At 40.0% G+C, this 26,475-nt stretch overlaps 1 protein-coding gene across 1 annotated transcript in view; it reads right to left on the bottom strand.

Annotated features, from left to right (window-relative positions):
- Positions 1-26,475, bottom strand: part of LARGE1 (LARGE xylosyl- and glucuronyltransferase 1) — a 697,253-nt gene that overhangs the window by 146,116 nt on the left and 524,662 nt on the right. The window contains exons 8-9 of the mRNA XM_003905455.5: positions 25,474-25,586; positions 22,859-22,984 (exon numbers count right to left, since the gene is read on the bottom strand). Of these exons, the coding sequence (XP_003905504.1) occupies positions 22,859-22,984; positions 25,474-25,586 (239 nt within the window). The remainder of the gene's footprint in view (positions 1-22,858; positions 22,985-25,473; positions 25,587-26,475) is intronic.

The following is a 26,475-nucleotide window of genomic DNA, read 5'->3' as shown; positions in this document are numbered from 1 at the left end:
AGAAAAGAAATAAGACAGAACAGAGGAGTAGGAAGAGTGCCTTTTTATGTGTCTGCCCACCAGCCAAATGGAAACTACTTGCAGAGAATGCTTATACTTTGTTGGTGGGAATGCAGATTAGTACCTCTATGGAAAACAGCATGGAGATTTCTCAAAGAACTAAAAATAGAGCTGCCATTTGATCTAACAATCCTACTACTCAGTATCTACCCAAAGGAAAATACATCATTGTATCAAAAAGAGAGCTATACTTGTGTGTTTACTGCAGCACTATTCACAATAGCAAAGACACAGAGTCAGCCTAAGTGTCTATCAATGGATTAATGGAGAAAGAAAATGTGAGATGTAGGTATATATATATATGAATACTACTCAGCTGTGAAAAAGAATGAAAACATGGATGGGACTGGAGGCCTTATTTTAAGTGAAATAATCAGAAACAGAAAGCCAAATAACCACATGTTCTCATTTTAAGTGGGAGCTAAATAGTGAGGGCACATGGACAAAGAGTGTGGAATAATAGACATTGGAGACTCTGAAAGGTGGGAGGGTGGGAGAGGGGAGATGGATGAGTAATTACTTAATGGGTACAATGTACATTATTTTGGGTGATGGTTATCGTGAAAGCCCAGACTTCATCACTATGTAATATATCCATGTAACAAAACTGCACTTGTACCACTTAAATTTATACAAAACAGAGGCCTGGCACAGTGGCTCATACCTGTAATCCCAGCACTTTGGGAGGCTGAGACAGGCAGATCACCTGAGATTGCGAGTGCGAGAACCAGCAGGACCAACATGGAGAAACCCCATCTCTACTAAAAATACAAAATTAGCCGAGTATGGTGGCCCATGTCTGTAATCCCAGCTACTCAGGAGGCTGAGGCAGGAGAATCGCTTCAACCAGGGAGGCGGAGGTTGAGGGGAGCTGAGATTGCACCATTGCACTCCAGCCCAGGCAACAAGAGTGAAACACCGTCTCAAAAAAGAAAAAAGATATATACACAAAAGAATAATAGGTTTACTAGAATGTCTCAAAGCCTTGTACTATTTTATGTATTGTCCCTTTTAAATCTTTCCATCTCTTCTATAAAGTCATGAGGATGACTTTACAGTCATGAGGAAAAGTTCCTAGCTTTTCAGATGAAAAGACTTGTTTAGGGTAAGCTAAAGAACTCAGTGACAGCCTGGGCCAGAGTGGGTACTCTGCCATGTCTGCTGGGGGAATGAGAGATCCCTGCGTACAAGCCACAGGGCAAGAGTCCCAAAGGACAGGCTACTTAAACAGGAGCCAGCTGCCTCATATTTCATCCTGAGGACTCCTTGAGTTTACTGGTCACAGCAGTGTACACAGAGATCATAAAACACTGACAGCCCTTGGACGTAGGTCATGCAATGAAATGAAATCGGCACTGGCCTGAACTGAAAAAGAAGTCTGACTGGAAGCTAGTAATTCGAGATTTTAGATCTTCTCCCCCAAACCAACTGTTTTTTTTCTTCCTTGATCCATCCCAATCCTCCAAAATCAGCCTTAACATTCATCATTCTTATTACCCTGTGTTTTCCCTGCCTCATTTTTCACCGTAGTCTGCTTAGCTGTGACATGTTCAGTACGCTGATATATGGTAGCCCCTCATTTTCCCCCAAAGATGTAGAAACTGACACAACTCTAAGTATTATAAAATGTTTCAGTGCTTGAGTTATGGGCTACTCTTTTTATGCAAATGCTACAAATTGCCCCTAAGAAGATACATCATTTCCTCCTATGGCTGGCATGTTTTCTCTTGGTTTTTCTCTTCTGCTTTAGGATTTTTCTTTTAGGTGTACTCAATTCCCAATTTATAAATGGACTGGGGTCTAAAATTCAGCCTCTGAGTCTGTTGTTTAAAATTCAAATGTCCTGGCCGGGCGCAGTGGCTCATGCCTGTAATCCCAGCACTTTGGGAGGCCGAGCCAGGTGGATCATGAGGTCAGGAGTTCAAGACCATCCTGGCTAACACGGTGAAACCCCGTCTCTACTAAAAAAAAAAAAAAATATTAGCTGGGCGTGGTGGCAGGTGCCTGTAGTCCCAGCTACTCGGGAGGCTAAGGTAGGAGAATGGCGTGAATCCGGGAGGCAGAGCTTGAAGTGAGCCAAGATTGCACCACTGCACTCCAGCCTGGTGACAGAGTGAGACTCCATCTCAAAAAATAAATAAATAAATAAATAAAATAAAAATAAAAAATAAAATAAAATAAAATAAATAAATAAATAAATAAATTCAAATGTCCTTTCAAGGATACAGTGTTATTAAGGGTCTCTGTTCTGGAGTTAACCCTCGAAAATCTACTTAATCCAAACAGAGTTCACGTAGAATAGCCCTACACAAGAGGACTGCATACAGTTCCCACACAATACTTCTATGTCGTCATGTTATATATCATGTTTTAATCGGAAAACATTTTCTTTTCTTTTTTTTTTTGAGACAGAGTCTTGCTCTGTCACCCAGGCTGGAGTGCAGTAGCGTGATCTCGGCTCACTGCAAGCTCCGCCTCCCGGATTCATGCCATTCTCCTGCCTCAGCCTCCCAAGTAGCTGGGACTACAGGCGCCCGCCACCACACCCAGAAAGTTTTTTGTATTTTTAGTAGAGATGGGGTTTCACCGTGTTAACCAGGATGGTCTCGATCTCCTGACCTTGTGATCCGCCTGCCTCAGCCTCCTAAAGTGCTGGGATTACAGGCGTGAGCCACCGCGCCTGGCCGGAAAGTATTTTCAGATAGAAACTCACTGCTGTATCAGACGAAAATGCTGCGGACTTTTGAATCAGACAGATGTGAGTTGGAACCTCAGCTCTGTCATATTTAGCTGCGTGACTGGGCAAGAAAAGTGACTTCAACTGTGTGATCCTTCATTTTCTGACTTACAAAACAAAACAAGATTTACCTTGTGACACTTGGGAAGATTAAGTGAGGCCATGCCTGGAACACTATTCCCACCCAATCATCCTGGAAAACTCCTTTTCATCTTTTGAGGCCCACAATGAAGCTGTGACAGCTTACTTCTGTAGGGTAAACACACCTGAGAACAGCAACTTAAGCATACCCTTAGAATGACCCTGTATGGCAGACTCATCTTAACGTGTGCTCTGAGCTAGATAATCTAGGAGTGGCCAACCCAGAGATTCCTTCCTTGTCTCTAAGGAGCATCTGAGCCCATATATGGGATCAAAGTCCGGAGTTTTGGGTTAAATGAAGGTTGCCAGTTAGAGTTCTGTGTTAGTCCATTCTCACATTGCTATAAAGAAATCACATCTGTAATCCCTGCACTTTGGGAGGCTGAGGCGGGCAGATCCCTTGAGGTCAGGAGTTTGACACCAGCCTGGCCAACACAGTGGAACTCCGACTCTATTAAAAATACAAAAATTAGCCAGGCGTGGTGACGTGTGCCTGTAGTCCCAGCTACTTGGGAGGCTGAGGGAGGAGAACTGCTTGAACTTGGGAGGTGGAGGTTGCAGTGAGCCAAGACCATGCCACTGCATTCCAGCCTAGGCAACAGAGTGAGGGTGTGTCTCCAAAAACAAAAACAAAAAACCCTCAGAGCTGGTAATTTAGAAAGAAAAGAGGTCTGATTGGCTCATGGTTCTGCAGGCTGTACGGGAAGCATGGTGGCATCTGCTTCTGAACATGCCTCTACTGGAATTTTCCATTACTCACCAGTTAGGTCTCACTAGAGACTTTCCTGAGAGCAGGAACCATGGCTTACTCAGTTCTGGCACTCTAGAAACCCCTAGAGAGACCCATTGGTAGACCCTCTGCCTGCCGTTTCCTGATCATTAACAACTGATTCTGACAAGAGCTTCATTCCCTAATGGTCCATCAAAGGTGCAAGAACTAGAGCAAAGTTGCACAGAATCTCTCTCGTGCTCCTTTCTCTAAACCAGCACACTACACAGTCTGGTCTCCTAAGAGTTTGTGCTACTGGTAAGTGATAAAAAGATGCTCCCTTGGGCCTTTCCCTTCTCTTCTTAATTTAAGACTCAGCCAGGGAAGGCTGAGTCATCAAGCGTAAGGACTAAAGAGATAAAAATGAAGGTCTCTGAAACACAAAAGAATGAGGTAAAGTCAAGTGTATTTCTATGGACCACTCAAGGGGCATGGCCGAGAATGGGGCAAAGAATAATGGCTTCAATTTTCTCAATAATGTAACTGAACCTGGGAGAGGTTAAGTGATTTACTCAAATCCCTCAGTTGGTAAGAAGCAGAACTGTCATCAGAATTTACAAGATTGCTTGGCTCCCAAAGGATATACACTTTTGCCTCTTCAGTGAAAACACCTCTCCCCTCAGAAGTTCTCTTAACCAACCTCTACTTAGCACAAAGTTCTCCATGGACACCTAGGGCAGACTAGATGCCCCAGGCTGGTAAGTCTCTCGTGAACAGGATGTCAGAGGAAGTCTGTTCCTACAAATGGGCTCTGTGCTCAGCAAGAGTGAGCTGTGATTGTTACCGAAGGTGTTTTTATATCTTGTAGTTCTAACGCAATTTGAAATCTAATTAGATATTATTTGAGTTCATGGCATGTAACTGTAAAGAATTGCTGTTTCCCTGAAAGGCAAACTAAACGCTTTGCAACAGCTCAATGAAAAGAAGTCCCTAAACAAATTTGCCTTTGCGTTAGGTGTGGGTGAGACTAAAGAGGGGGGAAAAATAGAACTAACCCAGGACTGTCCTCCAATTGTTTTGGAAGAGTCCTTGAGTTCTTGTTTCACTTTGAATGAAAGGACACTGATAACCATAGAAGATTCATTAGGGTGGTTTATGCAGGTTAATACAGCACTCAATTAGCAGACCAAAAAACCTGGCCTGTGGATGAAAAGAAAGCAAATCAAGGTTAAAATATTTTTATGATTCTTGCTTTAATTGACATTTTCAATCATCTGACCCAGCATTTCCCACAGGTGGGCTGTGCAGGTTGACTTTCCTTTGAAGTAGCAGAGTGTGAGCTGAGGGAGACCAGGAGAGGAGGGGTCTCCCTGACTACAGTAGTATCTGCACACATTCCAAGACCCAGAACGGGTGCCTGAAACTATGCAATAGTGCTGTATAATTCCGTTTTCACACTGCTGATAAAGACATACCCAAGACTGGGTAATTTATAAAGAAAAAGAGGTTTAAGGGAGAACTCACAGTTCCATGTGGCTGGGGAGGCCTCACAATCATGGTGGAAGGTGATGGCTTAGATTGGCAACAAGCAAGAGAAAGAACGAGACCCAAGTGAAACAGGAAACCCCTTATAAAACCATCAGATCTCGTGAGACTTATTCACTACCATGAGAACTGTATGGGGAAAATCGCCCCCATGATTCAATTACCTCCCACTGGGTTCCTCCCACAACACCTGGGGCTTATGGGAGCTACAAGTCAAGATGAGATTTGGGTGGTGAGACAGCCAAACCATATCAAGTCCCTAACCCCATACCACGTTTTTTCCTGTACATGCATACTTATGATTAGTTTAATTCATAATTAGGCACAGCAAAAGATGAATAACAATAACATAATAAAACTGAATAATCATAATATGTCAGCGCCACTGCTTTTGTACTTTGGGGCCATGACGAAGTAAAATTAGGGCAACTTGAACACAAACACTGTGATGCCCAGAGAGTCAATCTGATAACTAAGATGGCTACTAAGTGATTCGCAGGCCAGTAGTGTAGACAGCATGGAGATGCTGGATGAAGCAATGATTCACCTCCTAAGTGGGACTGAGCGGGATGGGGAGACCCTCTAGGTCCTCTCAGTGCCTAGACATTTCCGTGGAGCCCTCAGGGATGACCTAAGAACTCCGTGTGTCCCACCAGGCCAATCTGGGTCTCAGAGTCCTGGTCATAGTGCATCTTTGCTATTTTCATTCTTTTCCCTGCTTTCTCCCATCTTTTGTTTTTTTTTTTGAATCCGGTTCCACATTTATGAAGGACCGCCTGTTTGCTGTTTTTTATGTTCCTCCCTTGGGAGTACAACAGCCCCTCCTTACTTGCGGTTTTGCTTTTCTCCACTTCAGTTACCAGCGGTCAACCGCTGCCTGAAAATATTAAATGGAAGATTCCAGAAATAATTCATATTTTAAATTGCATGCCATTTTAAGTAGCATGTTTCATGCCACTTTACATAACTCATTTAAGTGAAATAATACAGTATTCATCCTTTTGTGTTTGGCTTAGGTCACTTAGCATAACGTCCTCAAAGTTCATCCAAGTTATAGCATATGTCAGTTTTTTGTTTCGTTTTGTTTGTTTTTGAGACAGGGTCTCACTCTGTTGCCCAGGCTGGAGTGCAGTGGCACAACCACAACTCACTGCATCCTCTGCCTCCTGGGTTCACAGGAACATCCCACTGCAGCCACCCAAGTAGCTGGGACTACAGGCACACGCCACCACGCCTAGCTAATTTTTGTGTTTTTTGTAGAGATGGGGGTCTCACTATGTTGCCCAGGCTGCTCTCAAACTCCTGGGCTCAAGCAATCCACCTGCCTCAGCCTCCCAAATCTCCCAAAAGAGATTACTGGCATGAACCACCACGCCTGGCCTTCAGAATTTTATTCCTTTTCAAGGCCTGCCAAAGTTTTTAGTTGTACTTATTTTTATGGAATTTTTACGTTTTTATTTTTGATATAAAAAGACTTGAGAGTTTAGAAGTCTCCTGTGCCCTGCCTGGTCAAGAAATGTCATTTATCAGGAAGACACAGGCCTTCCAAAGCACTACTTCTATCTGTTGTAATTTGCTCACTGATAGCTGAATCTGACTTTCTTTAGAAAGTCATCCACTTCTCCATTTGTGACCAATTACATCCAAGACCCAGATTGTAAGGTATATTCCACTTCAATTTTTCAATATAGTGCCAAAGTGTTTTCCAATTTGGTGTATCCATACACACTCCTATGGGTAACTTAAGAGACCACCACTGATCAACTAAGACTTGATAGTATCACTCTTCCAATTTGGTGGCTATAACATTATTTATGATTTTAATAATGTGGTCTTCCTTTTCATTTCCCTGATTAACAGTGAGGCTGTATATCTTTTCATGTGTTTATTGGCCATTTGCCTGGCAACTAAGTAAAAGGACTGTTTACATCTTTTACAGATTTATCACTCATTAAGAATTGTTTATATATTTTGTTTACTGCTCTTCTGTCAGTAACATGTGTTGAAATATCTATCTTTTGCTTTTCTCTCTCTCTTTTTTTTTTTTTTTTTTTTGAGACGGAGTCTTGCTCTGTTGCCTAGGTGGGAGTGCAGTGGCATGATCTCGGCTCACTGCAACCTCTCCACCTCCTGGACTCAAGCAATTCTCCTGCCTTAGCCTCCCAAGTAGCTGGGACTACAGGCCTGTGCCACCACGCCTGGCTAAGTTTTGTATTTTTAGTAGAGATGGGGTTTCACATGTTGGCCAGGCTGGTCTCGAACTCCTGAGCTCAAGTGAGCCACCTGCTGTGGCCTCCCAAAGTGCTGGGATTACAGGCGTGAGCCACTGTGCCTGGCCTGCTTTTCTCTTTTTAACGCCCCTTTGATGGAGTTATTAATATCAATGTGATTGAATTTACGGATTCATTCATTTATGATATGTATTTTTGATGTCTTGTTGAATACATACTTTTCCATTCTGGAGTCTTAAAGCTAGTTTCCCTTTTCATTTAAAAAATAGTTTATTTTAGCCCTTCACTTTCTAAGTTTCTAATCCATCTGGAATTAATTTTGTGCATGGTATGAGACAGAGATCCACTTAAATTTTTTCCATGTGGATAATCAGGTGTCTCAGCACCGTTTATGGGAAACTTAATCATTTATTCAGTGATCAGGTATGTCGCCTCTTCATATACCAAAATACTTCCATAAATGTGTGTGTGCTCTTGCACGTTCTCCTCTTTCCAACTGATTAATTGGCACGACCCAGAGCAAATGCTCGCAATAGTTTACTGTAGGTTTTCACTAGTTACTATTTATGAGTTTTATCATGAATGAGCATGTAATTTTGTCAAATAACTTTGCTTCATCTGTTTAGATTATTTGGTATTTCTCCTTTAATCTATTAACATGCTGAACAACACTTGTGGATTTTTCAATGCTAAATCACTCTTGTCTTTCCTGGAATAAACTCAACTTGGCCATGATATATTATCTATTTTATACATGGCTAGATTTGGTTTGCTAAATATTTTGCTTAAGATTTTTCCATCTACATTCATGTGTGAGACTGGCTTGCAATCTTCCTATCTTGTGAGGTGACTTTGCTCCTCTTTTGCCTTCCGCCATGATTGTGAGGCCTCCCCGGCCCTGTGGAACTGTGAGTCCAACATGATTGTGAGGCCTCTCCCGGCCCTGTGGAACTATGAGTCCGCCATGATTGTGAGGCCTTACCCGGCCCTGTGGAGCTGTGAGTCAATTACACCTCTTTACTTTATAAATTACCCAGTCTTGGGTGTGTCTTTATTAGTAGCATGATAACAGACTAATACACTTTTTTTTTTGTCTGATTTTGGTGTTGATAATATCCTGCTTGTGGAATGGGTTAAAAAGTGTTCCTCTTTTCATATTCTCTAGAAAAGTTTATTTAAAATTGGAAATGTCCTTGGATTAAAAAAATGAGTAGAACTTATTTCTACTTACTGTCTAGGGGTACTGTTTTCAAAGGTTCAATGGCCAGAAGATAATCTAAACTTTATATTTTTTTCTTGAATCGGTTTTGGTAAATAACATATTTCTAGGAATTTGTCCATTTAACAAAAATTCTCAAATTTGTTGACATAATGTTCACAATATTCTATTTTTTTTCACTTCTGCTAATTGATTGAACGCTCCACCAACTGAGACTGATTGCTTTAATCTTTGCTATATATCTAAAACTCAGAAGTCACTTGCTCAAAAACATTGAGAGAATGAGTAAATGGACCTGGAATTATGCACCCCTATTCATTTCTTGGTGAATTCACTTTCTTTTTTCTTGACGACTCTCTCACCATAGTTTTGTCTATTTTACTGGTCCCTTTCAAATTTTTGACTTTATTGAACCATTTGCTGACCAACTTCAATTTTATTTTATTTGAATTTAATGTTCTGTTTTATTGTGCTTTGTTTTTAGAGACAGAGTCTCATTCTGTTACCCAGGCTATAGTACTGTGGTGCAATCATAGTTTACTGCAGTCTGGAACTCTTGGGCTCAAGTAATCCTGCCTCAGTCTCCCTAGGAGCTGGGACTCAAGTAGCTACCACCACTGCCCCACCCCCAATCCCGCATTTATTTATTTTTTTGTAGATATGGGGGTCTTGCTATATTGCTGAGGCTGGTCTCAAACTCCTGAACTCAAGGGATCCTCCCATCTCAGCCTCCTGAGTTGCTGGGATTACAGGCATGAGCCACCATGCCTGGCCGACTCTAACGTTGTTTATATTAATATATCATCTTGATTTGTAAACTTGGCTTATTAATTTTCAACTTTTCTTCTTTTCAATATAAATATTTAAGGATATACCTTTCCCTACATGTTATTTTATCCCATTAATTTTGACATATTATTTTTATTTTCATTTAGGCTCTAAGTAGTTTTCAGTTTAAATTATGATTTCTGTTTAGAACCATGAGTAATGTAAAAATATGTTTTCAATTGTAATCAAATATATTTTTTAAAATTTTGGCCGGACACGGTAGCTCACGCCTGTAATCCCAGCACTTTGGGAGGCTGAGTCGGGAGGATCATGAGGTCAGGAGATCGAGACCATCCTGGCTAACACGGTGAAACCCTGTCTCTACTAAAAATACAAAAAATTAGCCGGGTGTGGTTGTGGGTGCCTAGAGTCCCAGCTACTCGGGAGGCTGAGGCAGGACAATGGCGTGAATCCGGGGAGCAGAGCTTGCAGTGAGCCGAGATTGGGCCACTGCACTCCAGGCTGGGCAACACAGTGACACTCCATCTCAAAAAGAAAAGAGAAAAAAAAAAAAATTATTGTTACTGCCTTCTTATTTAATTTTGCTTTCTTCAGAGAACTATGGTATAATATCATTCTTTGAAATGTACTGATGTCTACTACTTGGTTTCTTTTATTTAATGCTCCATATGAGCCTAAGAAGGATGTATACTCTCAGGTCATTAGGTACAAGGTTCCTTATTTGCCCAATAAGTCAAGCGTATTAACTGTGTAGTTTAAATCTTCTATAGTCTTAGTAATTTTTGTCTTTTGATATTTCAACATTTGAAAAAAAATATGGGCTGGGTGCGGTGGCTCATACCTGTAATCCCAGCACTTTTGGAGGCCGAGGTGGGTGGATCACCTGAGGTCAAGAGTTTGAGATCAGCCTGGCCAACATGGTGAAACCCTGTCTCTACCAAAAATGCAAAAATTAGCCGGGCATGGTGGAGGCCACCTATAGTCCTAGCTACTTGGCAGGCTGAGGCAGGAGAATCGTTTGAACACGGGAGATGAAGGTTGCAGTGGGCTGAGATCATGCCACTGCACCACAGCCTGGGCAACAGAGTAAGACTCTTTCTCAAAAAAAAAAAAAAAAAAAGAAAAAAATAAAAAAACATGTTAAATATTTCACGATGAAAATGGACTTATGAATTTCTCCCTGGAGTTCTAATGAGCTCTCTCTGAGTGTGTGTGTGTGTGTGTGTATGTGTGTGTGTGTATTTGGACAGATATATACATATACAGGCATAACTTGGACATATTGTGGGTTTGGTTTCAGACTACTGCAATAAAGTGAATACCTCATGAGGCAAGTCACATTTTTTGGTTTTCCAATGCATATAAAAATTGTGTTTAAACTACACTGTAGTCTGTGAAGTGTACAACAGCATTATGTCTAAAAAAATATGTACTTTAATTAAGAAATACTGTATTTCTAAGAAATGTTAATGATCACCTGGCCTTCAGTGAGTCACAATCCTTTTGTGGGTGGAGGGTCCTATCTTGGTGCTGATGGCTGCTGACTGATCAGGGTGGTGGTTGTTGAAGGTTGGGGTGGTTGTGGTAATTTCGTAAAATAAGGTAACAATGAAGTTTCCCACAAGGATCGACTCTTCCTTTCATGAAAAGTTTCTCTGTGGCAAGTGATGCAGTTTGATAATTTTTACCTACAAGAGAACTTCTTTCAAAATTGGAGTCAATCTTCTCAAATCCTGCCGCTGCTTTGTCAACTAAGTTTATGTAGTATTTTAAATCAGATATAATAATAATGAACATTACCAAAATGTCACAGGAAGAGACACAAGTCCAAAATCCTGACATTCTCTGATAGGATTTATGGAATTTTCTTTGCTCTCAAGAGATTGATAAGAAATAGAATGGGATTCTCCAACATGAAGATGTGCCAGGTTTTCAGATTCCAGCCAATTACAAGGCTTTCCTCATGCATGTTTTTGGATCAGCAGTCACAACACGGATCATCTGAACTCCCCAAGCTTCTTTTTTCTTGTTTTTTTTTTTTTTTTTTTTCCAAATTAAGAGTTTGTGATTATATGGATAACACATAGAGCCTTCTTAGTTCTCTATCTCTACTTTTTTTACTGCCTACTTTAAATCTGTTGACTTTTTTTCCTTTTCTTTTTTTTTTTTTTTTTGAGACAGAGTTTTGATCTGTCGCCCAGACTGGAGTGCGGTGGCACAATCTGGGCTTACTGCAACCTCTGCCTCCAGGGTTCAAGCAATTTGCCTGCCTCAGCCTCCTGAGTAGCTGGGATTACAGGTGCACACCATCACACCTGGCTAATTTTTATATTTTTAGTAGAGACCAGATTTCCCCATGTTGCCCGAGCTGGTCTTGAATTCCTGACCTCAAGTGATCCACCTGTCTCGGCCTCCCAAAGTGCTGGGATTGCAGGCGTGAGCCACTGCACCTGGCCTAAATCAGTTGACTTTTCTGCTGGTGTTGAGATAAAATTCAGTGCTTATGGCATTCTAGCCAAGATTAAAAACAAAAAAGTGTTAAAGGGCTTTCAAATAAATGGCTTTACATATTAAACAGCTCCACAGTAACCAACAACCTATACATCTTTTGCAAATGTAAATTTGGGTTTGCCTGGCTACCAATTGCTTAGGGTGCTAGAGCACTTAATTAAGGGGATTGACAGCCTAAAAGAATAAAAATTAGATAAGTGATTATGAAGGTTAGGCTCTCAGGTCAAAATCTTGAGGTCAGAGCAGTAATACAAGGTATCTCTTTCCAGCATAAAAACTGTTGTGTCTGCCATACAGAGGCCGTTAAAAAAAAATAGCTGGAAAACAAAACTCTTGTTAAGATGCCTCCCCATAACCATTGACTAGCAAAGGGGATCAGCGAACAAAAGATAAATGTGTTACTAATTCAAGGCCACTGGAGATTTTGTTTTTCTTATACAATTCAGTCAGTCCCAGCTAAAATGTAAACTCATTTGAAGCTGAAGAAAGCAAACAAAAACAGGTAAAAGAGGTTTTTTAAAAAACCAAACTGCTTTACCCAAAACTTCGATCCATTCAATTGCTTTGATAGCATTCAATTGTTAGCCTTCATTAGATTAGCAATTGAAGCAAATAAAGTTTAGCCATGTAAAAAGGTGCCAGTTTTGTCGGAAACATAATTTGAATCCAACCGTTGTTTTGTAAACAGGTAAATTTGTATTACTATCTCATGGCTAAAATTCTAAAATAAAAGCAGTAAGATCTTTGTGTATGATCTTTGTGTATGTGTGTCTATGTGTTTAGGTGTGGTTACCAACATGTACAGGTATTATGTTATATAATATGATGTATTTACAAAGTAAAATCTGGAATAGTTGTTATAATAATACATGTTATTATATAACATTATCATATTATATTATATTATATATGAATAATACACATAACAATGAATATTATGTTAATATAACAATGAATAATATTCATAAAACATAACATGAATACATGTTATTATGTAACATTTATGTTTTATAATGTTATGTTATATCTACATAGTAAAATCTTAGAAATGTATAATAAAATGTATAATGAAATATATTCATAGTATATTATTCATATAACATAATGTGAATACATGTTATATAACATGTTATATGAATAATACATACTATATAACACATTATGTTATATAATATATGTTATGCTATAATCTACATAGTAAAATGTGGAACAGTTGGTCAAAAAAAAATCTAAGAAATTTTATTTTGATTGGCTTAGATGAATTATCACACATATAAAATACATAGTAATTAACCCAAATGCCTTTTAGTTCCTGTGACTTAAATAAAACTTTGATAAACAAGTTGGTTTTTAAATCACTGGTAAAGTAAAAATACAAATATCTTCAAAACTGGTAGCATACATTTTTGGCTGGGTTTTGTATTTGTTTCTGCTACATGTTTTAAAGTCATGAAACTATGAACTCAACTTGAAAACAGAATAATCTTTGTGTAACTCTTTGATAAGTAGGGCTAATTTAATATTATTGGTTTAATAAAAACAGTTGTAGCTTCTGAGTTATACGCAAAATACTCATGTATTTTACTTTCAGGTTCTTAAGCAAACACCTGGTATTCACAAAGTACAAAAATGGTTAACAGTAATATAACTTGAAATGATGATTTGCTTTGTGTAATATTTCAGTTTTCATAAGCAATGTAGGTGAATTGTTAAAAATAAGTAAATCAGGTAAATGTAAATGGAGTAAATGTTTATAAAATAAACATTCAGAATAAATGGAATGTGGAATAAATGTTTATAAAATAACTTTTCATATACTTTAAAATCATAAGGTTATGCTATGTTATAATAAATAATAAACACTCATCAAATGTCTGGGTCATTTCCATAAAAATAAGAACAAATTGCTGAATATAAATAAATAAAAGTTGTTTTTGGCTTCTTAAATATATTTGAGTCTATTAAAACATGTTTCTAAAAATTATGAAACGATTCTTATTATAAAATGCTGACATGTGACAAAGAATTCAAAATTTTGGCTTCCTAGATTTTCACTAGAAATTCAGGTTACTAAGAATAAAATCCTAATTAATGTATATATAATTCTGTATACAAAGTGTATTAATCCATTTTCATGCTACTGTTAAAAACATATCTGAGACTGGGTAATTGATAAAGAAAAAGAGGTTTAAGGGACTCACAGTTCCACGTGGCTGAGGAGGCCTCCCAATCAAGGTGGAAGGCAAAAGGCAAGTCTTACATGGCAGCAGGAAAGACAGAGTGACAGCCAAGCAATAAGGGAAATCTCTTATGAAACCATCAGATCTCGTGAGACTTATTCACTACCATGAGAAGTTTATGAGGGAAACTGCTCCCATGATTCAATTATCTCCCACCAGGTCCCTCCCACAACATGTGGGAATTACGGGAGGTACAATTCAAGACGAGATTTGGGTGGGGACACAGCCAAACCATATCACAAAGTATACCAAAATAAGATGTGTTTTTGATGAGCAAAATTACAATGCATAAAAAATATATTCCTTATTGAGAAAATAGAATAATTTTGTCCAGTTCAGAGGTTACTTAAAGGTTGCCTTGAAAAGTAAATTTAAAAAAGAAATAGAAACAAGATAGGAATCAGTAAGCAGGAGAGTAATGTGAAGAAAGTTATGGATATAAGGATGTATTTTTGGTAAGGACGGTTAAAAAGAAAGGAGAATTTTCTATGAGAAAGAATCTTATGTGGTAAATTTTTGTCTTAAAGTAAAATGACTGGTTATTTAATAAAGAGAAAGTAAACACAGCAGAAAGCTTAAGCATGTTGTGAAAGGTCTGAGTAAGTCATGATAAAGTTTGTAAAGGATGAATTTATAAAAGAAATTGTGTGTGTGATCAAGTTGCCTGTAATTAGAAGGGAATTGTTTCTAAGTCTTCCTAAAGATTGAGCTTTGCTATCAACAAAATACATTAAAACAAAACTAAAAATTTCATCCCCTATGTTAGAACAAAGTTTTCTTGAGGTACTGATCTGCTCTTAGTAAAACCCCAAGAGATTATAATTTTTAATTCTGAAATCTGTTTAACTGCCATCTTCTGAAGTGCAGTTTCTATTTCCGCAAAATTTCTTCCTGAGATATATTTAATTTCCCCAGTTTCAGGTCAGAAATGCTGTCTTCTTCACACGTATAATCCAGCACTTTGGGAGGTCAAAGCAGGTGGATCACCTGAGGTCAGGAGTTTGAGACCAGCTTCAATATGGCAAAACCCCATCTCTACTAAAAATACAAATTTTAGCCAGGCGTGGTAGCACATGCCTGTAATCCCAGCTACTCAGGAGGCTGAGACAGGAAAATTGCTTGAACCTGGGAGATGGAGGTTGCAGTGAGCTGCAATCGTGCCACTGCACTCCAGTGTGGGCAACAGAGCAAGACTCCATCTCAAAAAAAAAAAAAGAAAAAAAGAAAAAAAGAAAAAGAAATGCTGTCTTCTTCATTTAGAATGGTAATTTCACTTCTTGAGGTAGAGTTTTCCTCTGGAAGCTTTTCAGATTCATCTCTCAGAAGTTCAACTTTTGCTGTATCTTGCTGCATGTGATTTTCAGGTCTTACATCATTGCCTTCTGCTCGTCCTCTTTCTACCGTTGAAAAGGCCTGGGATAACTCTCTCCTTTAAGTTTTCCATTCCTTCCTGTAACTTCCCACCCCCACCCCCACCCCCCACCACCTGTTCTAACTCTGCTGTTACAGCTTGTCCATTAAATGTTTATCTTGGGCCAGGTGTGGTGGCTCACACCTGTAATCCCAGCACTTTGGGAGGCAGAGGTGGGCTGATCATGAGGTCAGGAGATCAAGATCATCCTGGCTAACATGGTGAAACCTCATCTCTACTAAAAATACAAAATATTAGCCAGTGTGGTGGCATGCACCTGTAGTCCCAGCTACTTGGGAGGCTGAGGCAGGAGAATCGCTTGAACCCGGGAGGCGGAGGTTGCAGTGAGCTGAGACTGCGCCACTGCACTCCAGCCTGGGGACAGAGCGAGACTCCATCTCAAAAACAAACAAACAACAAAAAAGTTTATCTTGAAGGTCTAAAAAGGCAATGTTTTCGCCAGTATACCTTGATTTTGTACCCTTGCCTTTTCTTGACATGTCTGAATTATCCCATGTAACCAAGAAACTTCCCATGCTATTACTAAGGGCCATGTATTCCCCTGCTCAAGGTGCTAGTTTTCTTGTTTACATTCCTGTATAATATGGTCTGCACTCATAACCTTGGACCCATTCCTTCTGTGTCAGATTAAACTCAAGTACCCTTTTCATCAGGTCGACTACCTGGTTATCTACTATACATTGGCTTCTCAGAAGGAGAAGCAATCAACCTGCAGAAGTTGTTTTTCACCGTTTTAGTAACTGGCCTGAGAAACAAACATTTTATATGTTATCAATATAATTTCCTGTGTTATCTTTCTTCAGTATTTGATTACTTAGGAAAATGGAGTTTTGAAAGCACTAAGCTTCCACGTAAGTTTCCGTATTGTCTTTTGATAATCGCTCTGGGTACATGAATGACTATGACTTCACAGTAACGTCTCATCAAGTGCTTTCAACCTTTTAAAATCTTTGGCAGGGTTCCCTGAATCAAAATTCTAACTTAAGTTTTATTGACCTGAAATTAACTTTTGGATTTTCCAGAAGGACCTCTGGAGAGGCTCAAAGAATGTATCTCTTATCTTGTAGAAATATTAAATGATTAGTCTTATTTTGTGAACTGCATGCTAAATGCTATCAAATAATAAGTGATGCTAGATATTTGCATTACATTTATGGGTATGTACCCAAATTATATAAAATTCTTAAAAATCTAATATGACATTAGTTAAAATTCTAGACATGATGTCGTGTGGCACAAAAATAACTAAATTTCCATGTTAATTGCTTATTATAATGAACTCCCATCAGATTTTTAGCCATGGGTATTCTAAGTTTTTATTCACAGCTATTGTTTTGAATTCTTCTTTAAAGGCATTTGCAAACAAATTTATGGAAGCGACTCCAACAAATACTCTTAGATATAGGTTAATAACTTTAAGATCAATGGACTAAATGCAAATGTTTGAGAACTCTAATGAAGAAACATGAATTTATGAAACTACTAATCAAGCTCAAGCAGAACAAAAATAAACTGCATGAGATTAAGTAACTGATAATGTTTTTGACTTTTATTTAAAACACGGTTAGTTCTTCACTTAAATGTTTTGTTTTCCAGATTGAAGGAAATTTTCTTCCCTAAGCTATCTATAGCACACAACAATTTGGTACACTATACATTTGTGAACAAGGTAGAAGCATTTCCTTTTTCTTCCAATTTTATCTCTCCAAAGTTTGGAGAGTTTTTGTGAGTATTCTTATTTTTATGGCAATATGGTTATTTGTACAAGTTCAATAACATTTGCTCTCTCCACTTGCCACAGTGGCTCATGTCTGTAAGCCAGGTGGGCAGATCACTTGAGGCCAGGAGTTTGAGACCAGCCTGGCATACATGGTGAAACCCTGTCTCTGCTAAAGATACAAAAAAAAAAAAAAAAAAAAATTAGCTGGGTGAGGTGGCACATGCCTGTAAAGCCCAGCTACTCAGGAGGCTGAGGCATGAGAATCACGTGAACCCGGGAGGTGAAGATTGCAATGAGCCAAGATTGCACCACTGCACTCTGGCCTGGGTGACAGAGTGAGACTCCATTAAAAAAAAAAAAAAAAATTACCCTCTCTTTATAGCAGGATACAATGGAAACAATTTGTTATATTATCAAGGCTTTGACTGAAATGTCATATCTGAGAATATGTATAAACTGCCTGACTTCTAGGGTTCTCAGCCTTATAGTAAATGAATAAAAATTATCAATTCCTGGCAGGTCCAGGAATCTTAGGACTGTAAGTATAACCTAAAGTCTGTCTTGGGTTATCTTATTAACCTCAAGAAGTTTTTATTTATGTTTATTATTTATTTTTTTTGAGACATGGTTTCTCTTTGTCACCCATGCTGGAGTACAGTGGCACAATCACAGCTCACTGTAACGTCAAACTTCTGGGGTGAAGCAATTCTCCCACCTCAACCTCCCCAGTAGCTAGAACTACAGGCACTTGCCACCAGCTTAACTTCAAAAGGTTTTTAGATCTGAGATTACTCTGTGGTCAAATCACTATTCTTGCAGGCAATATTTGATAAAAACTAAATTTATTTTAGAAACAAATTTGTCTTACTCTATTTTTGGAAAAGTCAATATCACCGTAGGAAGAAAAAGTTATGTTTCTTTTCTTTTTTTTCTTCCAGAAATATTTTAATAAAAATTGATCATTTCCAAGAAACATTCACTGCATGCCCATCAATAAAAGAGAACCACAACAAAATAGAAAATTTACCATATGGCTATGATTTAAAGAAAAAAATGCAGACATGAGTTATGTTGCTAAAGAAAAGCTAGAATACAACTGTTATTAGATGATAGCTGTGTGCACTGTTTTCAAGTTATTTGCCTATACAGCAATTTGCTATTTGTTATTTGCCTATAGAACTCTTCTAAATTTCTACAATCCTACTTTCTTCCATGCAGTTACCAAAAATGGCAATTTCTGTGTTTTGGAAGCCCTATAAGCTGAAACTAGATGAATTTTAAGAAATAAGTCTCATGCCTGATGTCTGGGCCACACAAAGTTCACTAAACTGCCCGATGCCATTACCAGAGACATTCAAACTGCAAACCAGGATGAGAGTTGATTGTTTCCATGCTGTAGATAGCTTTTTGCAAGATGTCAGAACAAGACTCTATGTCATAATGATATAATAATACCCACCTTTTTCACTTGGTAGGTTAATGGTCATTTTGTTTATTTAATTGGTTGTCTTTAAAGCCTAGGTTTATTGCTCAAAGTCCCTATGCAAATTGTTCTTGTCACATCACTATTAATTTTACTTTGCATTTTCTTCTTTAATTTTGTATCTGTTACTTGTTCAAGTTTTTTATAGAAGTACAAATCCTAACAGTATAATGCTAACCCAGCACTTTGAGATGGTAACATAGGCCTATGGAACAGACAAAATTGAACTTAATTACAGACTCCAAGTAGACAGCCAGGGAGCACCACGCTTAAACTTCCTCAAGCTTAAACTTAAGCTCAAATGTGGTTAAAAAGGTTTGGACATTGACTCCTAGCTGCCATTCATTCTCTCCAATATGAAACAAGACCAGAAACCTGGGAGAGGTCCATCCTGGCATTGAAAGACATGAAAACCTAACTAAAGGATGATTGATCAGTGACACTTTTGGAGAAACATCTTGATCAAAAGGGTGAAATGTGAATGTTGCCAAAATAAAAATGGAGTCATTTGTGTTAACAAAACCCTGACAAACAGAACCGGGAAGGCCATGGAGATAGGCTTTTCATCCATAAGTGTCTGGTAACGAGAATGATCACAAAAGACTCCGTGAAAACCACAATCTTGCACAAATGCCATCGTAACTTTACACACACAAAATAAAAACTTTGGCAGGCATGTCTGCCCAGCAACTGCCTGTCCAGTCTTGGACTGGTGTCAACTTTGTTACTGATCCTTTGGCCAAAGATAATTATCTCCAATTATAAAAGCCTCTTCATTTTTCCTTTAAAAACCTTTCTCTTCCTTTACCTCCCTGGGTATGCACATAGTTTGCTATGGCATGTATATTCCCATTGCAATGCACTATTCCAGAATAAATATAATTTTCTTTTAGAGAGAATCTCTTCGTTATTAAGGCTGACAATACTTTAGAAGTTTCTTTGCATGTTTGCAGAAAATTCTCTTTGTTATCTTATGCTTGAAAGATTATTCTTATAGGTATACAACCTGTTATTGTTTCTTGGCATACTTAAGATATGCCTCACTTCCAATTTTCTCTATTATCTCCTTCTGATAGTCCAATGAGACATATCCCAATTTCTTTGCTTCTTTCTCAGTTTTTCTATCTCTTTTTCATTCTGTGTTGAATTTTGGGTAATTTCTTATACCTCTTCCAGTTCACTAATTCTCTCTTCAACTGTGTTTAAGCTATTGCTTAACATATCCATTTAATTTCAATAATTATATCTTTCACTTCTAAAAATACTATTTAATCCAAAAGGGCTATTCATTTTTTTGAGAATCTACTATTCCTTCATCCTACTTTCAGTATTCATTTTTTATTCCTACATGTAAGTAAAAATACTTATGTTTTATATCTGATAAGTCCAATATTTGCAGTCTTTCAGATTTAACTCCAGTCTTCAGTTTTTGCACTTTCTCAGGGTAGCCTACTTCCTTATGCGTTTTGTGATTCCTAACTGAGAACCTTGCTTTCCTTGTAACTTCCCCTAAAAAATTTTGAAGACTTGTTTTTAAGAATATTCTTCTAGATCAGATTTATGTTAGTTTCTGCCAGGTACCTGGCAAATTTTTTACTTTTTTCTTTCCATTTTTGCTCCCACACATGTAATTTCAGCCCCCGAAATAATATAGGCATAGGCTTAAAATAAAATCTCAAAGGAAACATTTCCCCCTTATTCTACCTAAAACCAAGGATGAAACAGACAACAACCTCTACTGTCTTCTTCTACACTCTGAGTTTTATTAACTGTTTATCCACCGAGGATAATACTCTTTGTGGATCCTGATTTTATGTGAGGCCTTTATGTGAGGTCTTTCTTCCTGTGGGCTTAAGGTCCTATGTATAGTATGTCAACAGAATAATTCTATGTTTTGCCTGTTGGCCTATTGTCCCTCTGTAACCCATGATAGCATTCCCTTGTTTGCACTATAAATTATACAGCTACCTATTGAGAAAAACCAGTTTTTCTATACTCTCACATAGAAGACTTCTGATGCCAGATATTGTGGGGTTATTTTCCTACAATGACCAGTTCTCCAACACTAGCTGGGTCCCTATACTTTAATACAACAGTGACACTACCTCCTTGACAAAAGCATCAGATGCTATGGGTTAGTGGCTTAGTCCCATGAGGTGGCCCACTTGAGATGCCAGCTGCAAGTCCCGGCCTTCTGTCCTCTGACAGATTTGCTGTAAATCAAGGATTCCTATGATCCCCTCCTTGGGTTCCATAATTTACTAGAATGGCTCCTGAAACTCTGGAAAACACTTACATTTACCAGTTTATTATCAATGATGGAACCTGGGAACAGTCACAGAGAAAAGGTACATAGGGCAAAATATAGGGGTGTGGGCTGAGGGGAGTATGGAGCTTCCATGCCCTCTCTGGGCACATCACCCTCCAGCAACAATAGTGTTCACCAACCCAGTAGTTCATCAAATCTTGTTATTAAAGAGAATTTAAAGAGCTTGATTTCTATCACAGCCTCCTGCCTCTCGCCTGGAAAGGTGAGCTACAACAATATTGGAGGGAAGAGCTTCATGGACAAACCTGTTAATTAAGATATAAGTTATATTTATGAAAATTTGAAAACAACTAAGGTCAAGGGAGTGGGTAGGTAATAGTCTATTAACTATTGGATATAATGTTCATTAACACCATGTGGTTGACCCAGAAAACGCTTATGATATGAAACAAATGAAAAGCAGAAAACCACATTTAACATGCATTATGACTATAAATAAGACATAATACCCACATGGGGACATGGATCAGAAGCCAAGTAGAAAAGACTAATTTATTAGAGAAGCCAGCTTTGCAATCCTTTTTCCTTTTTAGAACTTGCAATGGATATAAACTTCATATGAAACAAACTCTTTAAGGATGCATGTATCTAAATCCTCCGTGATACAACCTGAGAGGCAAATGCCCTTGCTGTCAGACAGGCCTGTGTTGAAATCTTTGTTCTGTGTGAATAGTTCTGTGAATAGATGTGGTCAATTCTTTACTCTTTCCACTGTAGGGAGGGAATTCTGACACACTCCTTAACTCACACTCCTTACTCAAAGTAATCATACGGGATCAGCCATATGGTTACTTTGGCCAATGAGGGATGTTAGCAACCATGACTCAGAGTTGCCTCCTGTGTCTTAAGGCTTCCTCTGCCACCTCTGCTTCACCATGAGAAGACACCACACTGGCCTGCTGAAGGGACAGAGGACACACTAGAGGACAGCCAAGTTGCCCCAGTCACCAGCTGTCCCATCTGAAGCAGACCACAGATACTCTGTTAAAGTAGTAAAAAAATGAACCATCCAACCAGCCTATAAACTCATCAACTATATAAATGGTTACTGATTTAGCCCACTATCAGAAAGCTTGTTATGCAGCATTATCTATAGCAGTAGATGACTAATACACCCTGTCTTCTTCCTCTTTCTATAGCCAGGTCCATCCACAGTGTTTGGTACCTACAGAGTGGTGATGAAGGCTTTTTCTGTCATTGTCCCCCCTCTGTGAGGAAGAATGAGACATTTATGCTTGCATCTCCCCCACTCACACACCCACACCTGTCACAGCACTTGTCCTTTTTTAAATACCTACTTCTTTGCACATTTCTGTCCTCCTCCAAGCCATACATGAGTTGGAAGCAGGTTAGTTATTCACATCCACATCTACAGCACCTGGCAGAGCAGGCCCTCAATAAATGTTTTTGCTTGAGTTGAATGAATAGATGTGGGGAGCTGACATGAACCAAAAGAGCCAGCAGCAGATGGTAAGAATAATAACCACACAAGCTGGTTCTTATGCCAGGAGGCTTTAGGCTTTCCAGAAAGCCCAAATAAGGGTGGAAAAAACCCAACACCCCACAAAGATGAAAAGCATACTCGTTCTGGTCTCCTGTGCCCTTATCTCTCTCACCACATCGCACATAAATCTCCTAGCCATCCATGCCCCTGAGAGGTCCCCTCAGCCCACCTCACCCTACCTCCGGGGATGTGCCTGTGTTGACCCTACCTTTAGATCAGACACGTCTCTGTAACACTGCTCGGAGCGGGTGTGGTCCGACAGCTGCACATTCCAGAAGCAGGGGAGCTGGTACACAAGGAAGGGGTTTTGTTTGATGACGGCATTGAAAATATCCTGGGGGATGAAAGCCAAAGACACAGTCAAGACAATCGGATGGTCCAGCTGCCCATTCTGGCTGTCAAGGCACTGCATCCCCTGTGATAGGGCTTCTCTTGAACCGCCTGCTCTGAACACAGGCTGGCTCGCACTGTGGGGCATCTCTCTTGCCTGTTATCTCTAGGAACCAAGCAATAATGTTTGGATAGAGACTGGGGAATGCCCCAGGCTGACTGGAAGCTCCAGAGTCCTGCTGGTCTCATAAAGCCCTATCCAGTGAGCTCACACGTGCAGACATGTGGTGTCTTCCCTACCCTTGCTGGCATATGAAAAATGAAGTCTCCTTCCCCTCTGGCCTCCTAGGCAAGAGCCCTGTGTTATCCATCCTGAGCCTCCTGGAGAGGAAACTGCATGATGACAAGTAGCCCCACTCATTCAGGGACTGAGACAAATTACAGATCCTCCCTCTCAGCAGTGCTTCCTGGGGCCTGCGGTGGACTCAGTGATGGATGCTCCTTGGATTTCTGCAGGCCATGGTGCCCAGGATATGCATTCTCCGTTTCAAAATCCAACTCTGACTTGTCTAGGGAGGTTTTACCTTTTCTGGGCTCTTTTCCAAGCTCTTGCACCGGCCATACTTATTAACTAGCTGCTGACAGGTGGCGCCGGGAGGTGAATTATGGGCCTTCGTGGCAGAAGATGGCTGAATAAACTATCCTCACTGGACACGGGCACACAATTGCTAGCTTTGGGGGACATGCTCAAGTCACGGTGACCCGACTTGAAATATGACGCTGGTGGACGATTTCCCCCTCAGGTTTAAAACAGCTACCTGGGTATTATTTTTTTCTTAAACTCATTCATTATACTCTATCTCATGTTCGAAAAAGGAAATCAGTTTCTAGCTGCTTGGAAAATACTGAATAATAATGCTTTAAAAAATAGTAAAGTAATCATGCAGGGTTTCTTGTTTCCTCCGTATTATGAAACTTTGCAGGCAAATTCGACGAACCAGGAAATTGCACTTGGAACAAAAACATGCAGAGTGAGCTGGCTCTTTGGATGAAAAAGAAAGGGTGAAATGCAGAAAACTCAGAGAAATCATCTTCGTGCTTGAAGACAGCTATCAGTGCCACAGGAAGATGAAAATTTAAAAAAGTGATTCTGGTAGACTCAAAGTCAAAGACTGGAGCCCTCTGACTTTCCTAAGACGTCAACATGAGGAATGGGTTTTTACAAAATGAGTATTTGTTGGCTGGGTGCAGAGACTCATGCCTGTAATCCCAGCACTTTGGGAGGCTGAGGCGGGCGGATCATCTGAGGTCAGGAGTTCGAAACCAGCCTGGTCAACGTGGAGAAACCCTGTCTCTACTAAAAGTATAAAAATTAGCCTGGTGTGGTGCCGCATGCCTGTAATCCCAGCTACTTGGGAGGCTGAGGCAGGAGAATTGCTTGAACCCACGAGGTGGAGGTTGCTGTGAGCCGAGATTGCACCACTGCATCCCAGCCTGGGTGACAGAGCGAGACTCCATCTCAAAAATAAAATAAAATAATAAAAATAAATAAAAATGAATATTTGCTAACAGTTTGGTGGAGTTTCTGAGGCTGCCTACATAGCAAGGTGGTTTCCTGGCAGTTTATCCTTTCTATTTAAGTGCATTTCCCTTGAGTAAAGGGACACTAGTGCAGCATCTAAGTCAAAGGCTTAGATTAAAGGTTAGACTTGGGGCTGGGCACGGTGGCTCACGCCTGTAATCCCAGCACTTTGGGAGGCCGAGGCGGGCAGATCACGAGGTCAGGAGATCGAGACCATCCTAGCTAACACGGTGAAACCCCGTCTCTACTAAAAATACAAAAAAAAAAAAAAAAAAGAAAAAAAAAAAATAGCCGGGCGTGGTGGCAGTCGCCTGTAGTCCCAGCTACTCAGGAGGCTGAGGCAGGAGAACGGCGTGAACCTGGGATGCGGAACTTGCTGTGAGCTGAGATTGTGCCACTGCTCTCCAGCCTGGGTGACAGAGCAAGACTTCATCTCAAAAAAACAAACAAACAAACAAACAAAAAACAGTTAGATTCTGTTTGCCAGCAAGGCAAGTGAAATCTTGCTTGGGAAATACGCTGTGGCATTCTGGGGTCCCAGAGAGCAGGTCCTATGCACTCCACCTGGTGATGAAGAGGGCATCAACATCTCCTTATAAGTCTGCATCAGTAAGCTCTATGAGGGCAAGTGTTGCATCCTTCGTCTATCTCTGTCATCCTTTTTCTGAACTCGGCTCCTGGTATACACAGTACTCAGTGCGAGTCTGCTGAACCAACAAATGAATGAACAAGGGAAGGCACTAAAGAGTTGAGCTGCTGTCTTAGACTGGAAAGAATAAGGCAGCTGTATCAGAGCATACAGGGTCACACAACACATAGAAAACCATTCAGACCGATTGACTTTTAAGTTTCCTTGAGAAACAGCACCAGCGCACTCAGGAATACCTGCACCTTCGGACCTGGCCACCCACCTGGTCAGCTAAGGATGTAGACAGCATGCCCATGAGCTCCCTCTCTGCGGTCAGCCTCCACATCTGCTCCCATTTCATCTTCCGCAGCTTATCCAGAAGTAACAGGATCACCCCTGGGCAACAGCACAGGATAAAAGAGAAAATTAAAAAATAAGAAAGTAAGATGGAGACCTAGGCATGCCTACTCACAGCACAGCCACAGTCTCTCGGGGATGACTGTCTTATGCAGAGGCCTATGCCCTGCTGCAGATGAATCTTCCCTCCAAAAGTTCTTCCAGTGAGGCTCCACAGTATGGGGCACCTGTTTTGGAGATGAATATGCCTGGGTTCAAGCCCAGGACCTACCAGTTACTTGATAGAGATGTGAAGCCATCTCTCTGGGACCTCCTCGTTGTATGGAGACTGGTCATGCAGGCCTCAAAGGACTGTTGTAAGGAGTAAGTGAGGAGGGCAGGGAGAGCCTAGCATTGTCTGGAGACGGGCAGTGGTGGTGGCCGCGCAACAGTGTGAATGGACTTCATGCCACTCAACTATATGTGTAAACATGGTTAACACGGTAAACTTTTGTTATGTATATTTCACCACAATAATGAAAAAAAGATTCTAGCTCTGCACTGGATACAGAGCACATTCTTTATAGATATTAGGTTCTCCTGTGTTTTTCCCCAGAGATATGACCACCTACTAGGTTGAGCTGATAGGTGGAATTTGTACGACGTATACCATTTATCCCTACACACAAAAAGCAGCTCCTCTGTGACTTTATTCTGGGTATGGCTTTGCCAATTTGCTTGATGATTACTGACAAGCCACATGGGCCTGTCTCAGTCTTCCTGATTTCAAGGGGGTCTTTTTGGTCCACCCACGCCGGGTCTTTAAGGTGAGCTCCAGAAGCCTGTAAGCTCATAAGAAATGAATAATAAGAGGCGGTTCCTCTTTCTTGATATCTTTTCTTGGTTACTTTCTGTGGGAGGGACCTGGGTGAATGGAGGGTTGTTTAGG

This window comes from Papio anubis, chromosome 16, assembly GCF_008728515.1.
Source record: "Papio anubis isolate 15944 chromosome 16, Panubis1.0, whole genome shotgun sequence".
Lineage (NCBI taxonomy): Eukaryota > Metazoa > Chordata > Mammalia > Primates > Cercopithecidae > Papio > Papio anubis.
This window is presented reverse-complemented; position numbering and strand designations above follow the sequence as displayed.